The 12,093-nt window shown below is 34.5% G+C and overlaps 1 protein-coding gene and 1 long non-coding RNA gene across 4 annotated transcripts in view; one reads left to right on the top strand and one right to left on the bottom strand.

Moving 5' to 3' along the window:
* LOC136276478 (uncharacterized) overlaps positions 1 to 12,093 on the bottom strand; it is a 175,203-nt gene that overhangs the window by 5,865 nt on the left and 157,245 nt on the right. The gene's annotated exons all lie outside the window — the stretch shown is intronic.
* Positions 191 to 4,504, top strand: LOC136276424 (uncharacterized). 3 transcript variants are annotated; one of them, XM_066088335.1, is made up of 3 exons: positions 191 to 638; positions 2,871 to 3,418; positions 3,642 to 4,504. In XM_066088335.1, exons 1-3 carry the CDS (start codon positions 257 to 259, stop codon positions 3,669 to 3,671), a joined length of 960 nt encoding a protein of 319 aa, XP_065944407.1. In that variant the 5' UTR covers positions 191 to 256; the 3' UTR covers positions 3,672 to 4,504. The 3 variants fall into 3 exon arrangements, 2 of the variants coding, with proteins under 2 accessions (XP_065944407.1, XP_065944401.1); XM_066088329.1 differs by lacking the exon at positions 3,642 to 4,504 and having other exon boundaries at positions 2,871 to 3,514; XR_010714852.1 differs by having other exon boundaries at positions 193 to 3,418.

Below are 12,093 nucleotides of genomic sequence, written 5' to 3'. Positions count from 1 at the left end.
GTTTATTTTATTACATTACAATTTATTTACAACATTTTCATTTATGCTTTCCTTAGGTTTGTCAGTTAATATTCAATAAACTACACAATAAAAAAAAAAAAAAAAAAAAAAAAAATGATAATAATAATAATTAAGTATTCCGGAATTTTTATGTTTTATCATATATTTTCCGATCTATTCAGACCGGATGTTGACAATTGTTTACTAACCAATATCAGTGATTTTGTAATTTTAGTTATCGTCATCAAGAATAAGTATGCCACCAAAAAGAACAAGCCAAGCTTGCGCAAAACCATCAACAGTCTCAAAACAAAAGAAACGCAGGACATCAATGAACTTGGAAGTGGTTTCGCCAGCTTTATCCGTTTCGCCAGCTTTATCCCCCGATGTACTGGAAACCATCACAGCACAGGTGACCCAGCGGGTGACGGCCACAATTAGAGACGAGTTGACAACGCTGATAAACAACATTAACAGCAACAGTGCTTCAAATTCTCAGGGGAGTATTAGTATAAATCCTTTAGGGGCATCTAACAACAATGATAATGACGGGTTGGTAAGAGAATCTAGACATCTGGATAACGCTATTCAACACTCAGTTGAAGCGGTAGTTGTGGATCACACTGAGAAAATCGCTGGTAAGTGTCCGACAGGTTTTGTTAGTACAGCAGTACCAATTGATGCAAGGGTATCGGATCAAACTAAATCAAAAATTTGGTCAAACCAGTATATAGAATTTGCAAGCCTTTTGTCGAAAGACAAACAAAAGAAAGGTAAGTTATCTATACAGGTCGAAGATGGTGACAGTCCAGGCAAGCTTACAATCCACCAGGTAGAGAACGATTCCCAAAGCGAGGTAACTCTCTCATCCATACATGAATGGCTTACAGCATGGAATAGATTTGCTGCAATTTATTGTATCAAATACCCAGAACAACAAGCTAAATTAGCTAAACATTTAGAATCAGTCAGAGATATTGCAGACGCCAAGGGCAATTGGAAAGCTTACGACACCGATTTTAGGATGCTTGTTGCCCAAGGACAAGTTGCATGGGGTGATGTACAGATGGAGTTATATGTTAATGCCAGACTGACGACAGCTCTATCTTCAAAACCTAACAAAAGTCATAAAGATATGTCATGTAGCTCTATGCCAAGAGGTGTCTGTTTCCAGTACCATTCAGGTAAGAATTGTTCAGCAGGCTTTTCTTGTCGCTTCCAACACAGATGTTATAACTGCGGCGGGTCACACCCTTTTATTCAATGTACAAAGCAAGCCAAGCAGCCCTTTCGGATCATGCAGAGGTATCAAAACCAAACAGGTAGTACAAATACAGGGAAACAATATAACCAATCAAAATTATTTGGCACATCCAAGCAAGGGCCCAACACCAATCAAGGTAAATAGACTTGCTCATTGGTTATCAGGGTATGATGAAGATGAAACTAATTTTCTAGTTCAGGGTTTTTCAAAGGGTTTTTATTTAGGCTTTGTTGGAGAATGTCCTGGAATAGAGTCAAAAAATTTAAATTCGGCTCTTACAAGACCAGAAATTATTGATAAAAAAATACAAAAAGAAATTTCGGCTGGTAGAGTTCAAGGACCTTTTGAAAATAAACCATTTTCCAATTTACAGTGTTCACCACTGGGTTTGGTTGAAAAGAAAGAGCCAGGTGAATTTAGAATGATTCATCATTTGTCATACCCAGAAAATTAATCAATTAATGATGGCATACCATCTGATGAGTCATTTGTTCAATACTCATCTATTTCAGATGCTATTCATTTCATAAAAAAGTGTGGAAAAGGTGCTTTCTGTTGTAAAACTGACATTAAGTCAGCATTTAGAATTATAAATATTCATCAATCTCAGTATCAGTTTCTTGGGTTCAAGTGGAAGAGTAAATATTACTTTGATACATGTTTGCAGTTTGGTCTAAGTTCATCTTGTAAAATATTTGAGCGATTCTCAACAGCCCTACAATGGATAGCACAAAATAAACTTTGTATACCATGTATATCACATGTTTTGGATGACTTTATCATTGTGGATATACCGCCAACTCAATGTGTATACAAGCTTAAATCTTTCTTGAATATGTGTTCAGACATTGGGGTTCCCATTTCACTTGAAAAAACATGTGGTCCTAACCAAGTTATAACTTACCTGGGTTATGAATTGGATTCAACAAAAATGGAATGCAGATTACCAAAGGAAAAAATTGTAAAGTGTGTCAACAAAATCCAGTTTGCGATGGAACAATCTAAATTAACATTAAAGCAGCTGCAGTCAATTATAGGTTTATTGAATTTTGCTTGTAATGTAGTGTTGCCAGGCAGGGCCTTTTTAAGGAGGCTAATAGATCTGACCATTGGAGTAAAAAAGCAGTATTATAGAATTAGGATGACGAAACAAGTTAAGGAGGATTTAAGTGTCTGGTATGATTTCTTGAGTAATTTTAATGGTTCTTCAATGTTTTTCCCAGATATATGGTTAAGTTCAACTGAACTAAGGTTGTATACAGATGCATCTGGAGCTGTGGGGTATGCTGCGGTTTTTGGTAGTCAGTGGTTCAAAGGAGAATGGAATGACAGTTGGCGAAATCAGAACATAGCAGTTTTAGAATTATACCCAATAGTTTTGGCTGTTGATGTCTGGTCAAAATATATGGCTAATAAGTGCATTTTGTTTAACACAGACAATCAAGCACTGGTTCATGTCATTAATAAACAAACAGCAAAAAATAAGCACATCATGTTTCTTTTGCGAAAACTGGTTTTGATATGCTTGAAGTTTAATATTTATTTTAAAGCTCAGCATTTGACTTCAAAAGAAAATTTACTATGTGATTGTCTTTCTCGTTCAAAGGTAAATCAGTTTTTACAACTGGCACCCTGGGCCGACAGCAATCCAGTCAACATATCTCCACTACCGCCCTTTCCAAATTAAGAGGTGACATACAAAGACTATTGGATGCGAGCGTTACTAATTCTTCTTTAGCTTCGTACTCTCATGCTTGGACAGTTTTTAAAGATTTTGCCGAGAAATATGAGTTAATTATTGAGTTCCCAGTGAAGCAACACATATTGGTATATTATGTTGCCTACCTATTTTCAAAGGACTATGCTGCAACAACTATTTCATCATATCTCTCAGCTATTAGTTACATCCATAAGCTCAACAGTTTTGGGGATCCATGCTCGTCTTTTTTAATACAAAAATTGCTCTTATCAACACGCAAACTTAAACCTTCACAAGATGTTAGAATACCTATTACAAAAAATATTTTGCATCAAATTTGTGACTTTTTACCAGTTACAGTTTCCAATGCATTTGAAAAGGCCTTGTTTAAAGCAATGTTTTTGTTGGCCTTTTATGGATTCTTGAGAGTTGGGGAAATAACATCATGTCAAAAGGTAATTAACAAAAATTTAATTATGTTTAATCAAATTTCCAGGCAGCAAGATTATTTAATTATCAAATTTGTTACATATTAACATCACATGGGCAAACCATTTTTTCTCACTATTTACTCGGCAAGTAACACAAAGTATTGTCCAGTTCAATGCCTAGAAGACTACATTAAGTTAAGAGGAGTACAAAATGGGCCACTTTTTTGTTATGTACCAAATATTCCAGTTTCCAGGGGCAAACTTTCGGCGGTATTAAAAAACTGTCTATCATTTGCAAAGTTGGATATGAGTCGCATTACTAGCCATTCTTTCCGGATAGGCATGGCGTCGCACTGTGCGGACATTGGCATGAGTGACAGGAAAATTAGACTGTTAGGTCGATGGAAATCAGATGCATTCAAAAGTTATATTAGACCAGTTAATCTAGTATAGAGACAGCAAAGACTGACTGTGAACTTATGGATATACACTGTTATTCAGGAACATATGTATATTTCTTGATAACTTATAATGCGTTAAAATAATTTGAAATATAAGTTGTTATTTTCATTCAAAGCTTTGAATGGGTTAGACATATGTATGTTCCTACCTATGATTACTATATATTACAAGTATTAGGTTACATTGTACATCTTTTTGGGTGTGGCATATGTATATCCTTACCCATGTATGAATAGTATTTGTATGTGTTTGCATGTTGATGGGACTAAAGTTTGTAAGGCATATGTATATCCTGGCAAATATTAGTCCATTTTAAAGGTATAGAAATGCACTTTGCCACTTAAAATTTTCTCCCTCCCTCCTTGGGGTCTGAACTTGATTTAATTAGAATTAATCAAGTACATGGCGCTTTCAGACCACAAGGATTATGTTTGTCATAAATTATCTAATCAATCACATCATTGATTACATCAGTAATGGGAGTTATGGATTATTTTAGTTGTAAAATATTATGGGTAAAGAATTAAATATTCATAATTTTATGAACTTATTAATTATTGTTATATAATCATCTATTGTCATTTTCCTGATTATTTCAAACCAAATTTGGTTAACAATAAAGTCACAAAAGTGGCAGAGTGCAACATACCTATTTGTTATGTGATGTTTTCCTGTACAAAGATGAAGGGCTCAGGTGGTTCAATTTTGAGCGGATAGAGGTTAATTATTTCATGAGTGAGAAATAATGCTATATGCAGTAATGGTCTATTTTGAAAATTATCAATTATGGACAAAAATAGTTATGTCTAATTTAAAAAAATAAATCAAGAGACATTTATTCTATTTTAACATTTTTTTCTAGTTTGTGAATTAAAAAAAGATTACAGTAACGTTCATGTAACGTTAAATATTTGTCAAATAAGGTAAAAAAAAAATCTAACAAATAAATTGCAATTTAAAGGGAAAAAAATATCAACCTACTTTTCTTTATCTTATCGATTGAAATCTGTACACTATTCTGTTTTGCTCTGTCAACTCCAATGATGTCACAACCGGCGTTTGCCAAAGAAGTGGCGATTGATGATCCGATTACACCAGCAAAGCCGACTCCAAGCGCTGTTTTCCCTTCTAAAGTCATTTTAACTTTATCCTGTCAACCTAAAATTATGGAATTTAATAATACAGTCTTCACGCAGGTAGGATAAAGTCTCATGTATTGTTTTGGCGTGAAATAATCACAGCAATAGATCCGACTTAAGCAATTTTAGACAAAAGCTGACAGATTTTTTTTTCAAATTTAAAGTTTCCTGGAGTTTTAATATTAGTATGTTGTTATTGATCTTACCAATATTTCACCCAGAAAATATAAACTGTGCGTCTCGTGATTTGAAAAATATTAACATATTACATGTAACTTGAATCTGTCGAAAATAATAATGATACAAAAAATAAATTATTGTCAAGTACATGTATAACAAAAGCAGTACCAGCCCACTAATCCTTAAAGACCCGGGATTTAATAATCAAAATTAGCAATAAGCTTTTATCAAACTTGAAAAAACATTTTATTGATCATAATAAAATGTATTTTGGTGTGACGATTCTATTCCTTCATGAGAAGCATTTTTCATGCGGTAACATCCAAAAAAGTATTACATTAAACACAACTAACAAAACAAATGTCCGGAGTGTTTTTTTTTTTGTTTTTTTTTTTGTTTTTTTTTTTTTTGCAATATATACCTTGTTGCATGTATAGGCAAACGGCATGTTGCATTTAAAAAAAAATTCTTTTAATGGAGTTGTATTTATTTCAAATTAGTAAAATAGTAACTAAAGTGATTTTTACGACAATTATGCAATGAATTATGATATTATGATAAATCATCATCTTTTCGAAGATGTGAAAACCAAAGTAATTGGTGGAATGTGTGCAAAGAAAAATCACAGGATATTCATAACACTGCAAATAGCATTGGTTCAAAACTTTCTGACAACTTTCATTTTTCATCCTTTTGCAAAGATCTTTTTTTTTTTAAATAAACATCTATAATATATGTATATATCATTTTTTAGAGAAAAAACCCGCATTTTGTTGTCAACTAGTGTCATTCTCTTTACCCGTACCTTTCACTGATATCTTAATTATGAAATCATTTTGATGAACAAATTCATTAAAAAATTTATGTGTTATTAAACTCATAAATTTTCTGTTCATATGGAAAGGAAATCTAAAGATTATGTATTGTAATGTATTAGACATTTAAAATATATGTTCCAGGAAACTTTTATTAGGGTTTGCGTATATTGTAAAATTATGTCTTTGTGTGTTGATAAAAATCTAAGTTTCAATGCTGTTTTGCAATTAAACATTAAAAAAAATAAAATGAACCCTTTTTTATTCCGTTAAAAGATTTTTATGCATAGAATAGCATAATTGTTGAAATGCACACGTGTGAAATACATGTTGAATTCAAATCAAAAGTTGAACGGGTTAATTCCGAAGTTTTCACTGACTCTCATTTTAAAATATAACATTGTCACACATAAAATGATTTCAAAGCTCATTTAGGATTGTCACTTAATTCCAAACAACATCATTTATTTAGTTAACAGCACTGGCAGACATTTCCAATCCTTATACGTATTCTAGATTTGGGAAAACATGTCTGAGCAATCAGACTGAATGTATTTTTTAATAATTTAATTAGGGTTGTAACGTGCTTTCTGAATGGCTTAAAAATTATTTTATATCGTATAAAGAATGTTGCCTACGTCATAGTAAGACTAACTTAAAAAATGTATCAATACGGCTGACGTTACGTTTGAATTTTGTACAATTTTACATCATTTTAAAGGTCAAATGACCGTTTTTATCTACAATGATGAGTAAAAAATTAAATCATAAGCAATGAATACAATATTTATTAGTTTTATACGATATAAAATTGTTTTAAACTGCCCCATATCATTTTATGTCGTATAAAACAAATAAATATTGAATTCATTCTTTATATAAAATATTCTTCAATGTTTAATATTTTTGTCTGGGATAACAATGTGAGTCGATCTGTGAATGTATAGTCCGATGTATATCATCAATAGGATTTAGATTAAAATGTATAATTGCTGAAGATCAAAAAAAAAACATATAAGTAACAGGAACAATGAGATGATCATGATGAACACTATCATGAAGTTGTCAGACTTTGTTGGATTTGACCCGCCCCTTTTGTCGGTAATTGATCATCTCATAATACCCCTAGAGTGATTCCTTTCCGAAAGTTAACACCACCATTGTTAGATGTTATATCATTTACAAAAAAAATTAAGCTGTAACAATAATAAAATATTCAGTCTTACCTGATCCAATATAGCAAAAAGAATTTTAAAAAACTATCTGTACAGTTGCAACACTGTATCTTGGGTGGCCCCTGACCCACTTTTGTAGCGGAGGGTCATCGCTGTATAAAAAATAAGGTTTTACACCCCTGTCATTGATGCCGAATAGATATCCTTTTAAAGTGCAAAGTAATCAGAAACACTTAGTAATGTTTTGCTTACTTAATAAAACACAGGTAATGTGTTAAAAAAAATTGTAAAGTACTAGTGATCAATTACTCTTTTATAAACCATTTAAAATCGATAGCGCCCGTATTGCTTATGGATAGACATACATGCAATTCGAGATGTTTTTTGATCTGCAGTGCCAAAGACAATAACGCACTTGCATATAATGGTTGATTTTATTGACTAATTGCTTGTCTTTGCTTGGCAATGCATTTCAATTTCTGTGAGGAGGGGTTAGAAGGTTTTGGTAATGTCTTAAACAACTGCAAGTAATAATGATAAATAACTATTAAATTAAGGGAACTATAGTCATCATTCCGGTTTGTCAGTTTTATTGTCCCCACTTCGTTTTCCCGTAGTTTTTTGTTTTATTTTCGTTTTTGTTGGCATATTAATTTCAATTTTTCTGTGAAGTTGCATAAAGATGCCCTTACAGATAAATTATGACTAGTTTTACTTTTTTCACAAGGTATATTTACGTATTATTCTTATGCTGACCATTATGATCCGGTTAAATTAGTTATTTAAAGTTCCAATAAAAAAAACGAAAAAAAGAGAAAACGGAAGTTCTTAACGCAGATCAAACTGTACCATTAATTTAACAAAGCAATTATTACTCATTGAGTTCGACTTGCGTTACTTTTTTATCCACTGCGAGCTTTAAAGTTATAGACTTTTTTCAAATGTTTTGTATTTATGAACTAATTAAAAGTGTCCTGGTGCATCTATAAACCTATATAGACACAAATATACTTATCATGTTTGTTCTTTAAAACATTTCCAGATCTTTAATTTGATTGTTAATTTAAACACTGAATTTAGAACGTCGAATCTTGATTCTCGTATTTCGAATCTAGTATTTCAAATCTCGAATGAGCCCTCTGAGCTTTCGTAGAAATCAATATCTTAAACACCGAATTGCTTGAAAGAAGAATCACTTAAACTCTACGTACAGATGGATAGAACATGTGGTGAGGTAGAAGTAGTCTTTGTAAGCATCATACAAATACAATGTACTCTTTCGAGTGTTCACACCCACGTTTCTGGATACTATACACAGATTCAGACTTTTTCTCTAGCACTTCTTAATTGTCTTTGGTTGTTTCGTCTCCGGAATAATTTTCAATTTTGTCCGGTTTTGTGTTTTTCTTTCATAATATAGTAATGTTGTACAAACGTTTTGCGTTAGTTTTAGCATGTGCTTCCGAGTACGATTCCTACATTCCATGTGTCTTTGATATCAAGATTTATCATAGTGGAGTCTGTCCCTGCACAGCGTAAGTGTTAATCATGCTTTTTTCTTAATTATAAGTTTGTAATTATAGTTTATTTATTAGTCCAATTATATAATACCACGCAACTATTTAAATAGTAAGAGAAAATTCGGAATGAACTTATCGTGGTACATAATTGTACAATTCATACATGTTTTCCTATCTTTAAACATAACTACTAAGTATTCAAATTATATTGATACATTTCATATATATGGATCTTTGATACATCTGTAAACTTTATTACTTCTGTATGTTCCTACATATGTTTTTGTGTGGCAAATGTTTATTGTGAAATTGTGTTTTGATATTGAGTGCATACTGTTTACATCTTGATAAGTCATTAAAGTAAGAAAGTTATATATTATACTTATGGGTATATCCTTTTCCAATTGCTCATTTTGAAGTGAATTTCTGTATAAATTTAGAAAGTATGGTCACCAATAACTGTCACAATCCTGTATGATTATTTTTAGAGTATTGTTATTTGAGATTCAATTGTAATAGTGTCTATTGTTTTTTTTCAGTTTTCTTACCATTTGGGCACAACCTTGATACAGTAAATCATCTTTACTCTGATGCCTTTGGGGTTTTACTAGCGGTGTAAACAATCTCCGGACTGCATAGTAAGAAAAGCTCACAGTGCAGATTCAATGGCTGGTGACGATTAGGATCTTCGCTCTGAGAGACCCCTGACGGAGAAGGGACATAGTGTGTACGAGTCAACTGTGAATAAGTACCAGTCTAGACTAAACGATTCGTGGAAACACATCGAACTGTTGATCAACACGATTGACAACACTGCTTAATATTCTACATTATGCAAATTAGAAGATGACCTACAGCAAGGTCACGCCAAGTTCACTTTAATCAAAGAAGATTTCGTGAAGTTTCTCAGCAGAACGAAGACTACCGATAGTGATGAGTGTCTGAAAAATGTGACAATTACATTTAATGAGAAGACAGGATCAATACAAGAGATTCCATGAGATCAGGCAGCAAGGATCAGATTGAAATACGCAGAAGAAGAAAACCTTGTTCTGAAAAGGAAGGCTCAATTTGAGGAGCAGCAGAAACTATCAGCAGCCAAGGAAAAAGCACATATCGAGAGATTCAAACAAGAATGTGAGGCAGAACTGAAGCTCTTAGATCAGAGAAAGGCAGCCGCTGAAGAAGATGCTGCACTGAATGCACTTGAACTTGACGCAGAAGAAAACAAGACTCTGTGGTCTATAGACTACCCCGAGACAGCAGATTATGTAAAGGGTCGCAGATTGAACTTCACGCCTGAACCTACAGCATCACAGGGTCATCATGATCAGGACATTCCTGTAAGTGACACAGAGCCACAACCACATTGTTGCCTCAGCGCCACATCCCGCACAAAACCAACTGTCTGAATTCACACGTTTCTTATTGAATAAAGACTTGTTGACGTCTAGACTGAAGAACTTCATTGACCTTCCAGAGTCCAAGATTTCCAATGTCAACAACCCGACTCGAGGATTACAAAGAGTTTGGCAGCGCCTAGATGAGGGGTATGGTTCACCTGAAATGGTGGAATTCGCACTCAAACAAAAACTGTCCAACTTACCTAGGTTAACGAACAAGGACAATAAAAGACTCCATGAATTATGTGACATTTTGTCAGAAGTAGAAGCTGTGAAAGAAGATGAAAAGTATGCAGCACTATTATCATACTTTGATTCCTCCGCAGGAATCCTACCTGTCCTAAAAAAAAACTGCCTCACTCTATCCAGGAGAAGTGGAAAAACCATGCTGTAAACTATAAGAAGAAACAAAATGTGACATTCCCGCCCTTTTCAGTGCTCGTAGAGTTTATGAGAGAGATTAGCAGAGTGCGGAATGACCCAAGCTTCTAGTACGATGGACTCCAGCCATCAACCGACACGTCTCCTTACTCAAAGACAAATAACTTTCAAGTGATGACTAAGAAAACTATTTGCCTGCAGAAAGTTCAAGAAGAACCAGACAAGGAGTTCCCTCTTCATCGTACAGAACACTCTTTGAATGACTGCAGAGCATTTAGAGCCAAACCGATAGAAAAAAGAAGAAGATTCGTCACGTAAAACGATATATGCTTCAAATGTTGTGAATCAACAAAACATGCTAGAAAGACTTGTAGAAAGGAAGTCAAGTGTGCTGAGTGTGATAGCATTACACATCATTCAGCCTTCATCCATGTCTCATCTCGGCTTACACTGACCCACAAAATGGCAGAAGTTCATGGCGTGGAGCAGAGGAATCACTGTAGACTCAAAGTGCACCCAGATTTGCAGAGATGTACACTGTACAAGCAAGTCATTTTCCAAGACAGTCTTAGTGAAAGTATATTGTGAAGAGTCGCCAGAAAATGCTAAGAAACTGTACGCCATAATCGACGACCAAAGCAACCGTTCCCTAGTAAAGTCAGAACTACTTGACACTCTACAGTTGAGAGGCGGACTTGTGAACTATGTATTCACATCATGTGCAGACTCATTACCTACAAAGGGGAGGCGTGCTACAGGTCTTATTGTACAGTCCCTAGATGGCAGAATTCATCTGAAACTTCCAACCCTCATAAAGTGCAACAGCATACCAGATGATAGTTCAGAGATTCCGACTCCAGACGTTGCTAGATCCTACCCACATCTCTTAGACATTGCTAGATTCATACCTGATCTAGACGACAGTAGCGATACACTGCTTCTTATCGGGAGAGATCTTTTACAGGTTCATCATGTCTTGGACCAACGTCTTGGTCCAAGGAACACGCCATATGCACAGAGACTCCATTTCGGTTGGGTAATTGTGGGAGAAGCTGGCCATAACAAGACACACAAACCAGAAGTTGTGAATGTCAACTAGATAAACATACTTAGAAATGGACGTCCATCTTCATTCCTACCTTGCAACAACAGTTTTGAAGTCAAGGAAACCAGCAGCATGTCTACCATGATCAAACCGATATTTGTTCAGAATGCTGTTGATCTTGACGTATTCATTAGATCCATACATGATGAGAAGATTGGATTTTCTGAGGAGGATAGACAATTCATCAGACTTATGGATGAAGAGGTCCGAAGGGACTGCAACGGGAGCTGGAAAGCCCCTCTTCCCTTCAAAAAGCACCGACAGAAACTACCAAACAACAAACCACAGGTGGTAAAGCGAGCTACCATTCTCGCAAACAGTCTTCGCAAGAATGACACCAAACGACAGCACTTCACCACATTCATGGAGAAAATATTCAACAAAGAACATGCTGGTCCTGCAGAACCACTTGTAGAGAACCAAGAGTACTGGTATATGCCGCTCTTTTGGGTCTACAACCCCAAGAAGCCTGACCAAATACGAAGGGTGTTTGACTCCTCCGACGCATACAATGACTAT

Source organism: Magallana gigas, chromosome 1 (assembly GCF_963853765.1).
Source record: "Magallana gigas chromosome 1, xbMagGiga1.1, whole genome shotgun sequence".
Lineage (NCBI taxonomy): Eukaryota > Metazoa > Mollusca > Bivalvia > Ostreida > Ostreidae > Magallana > Magallana gigas.
This window is presented reverse-complemented; position numbering and strand designations above follow the sequence as displayed.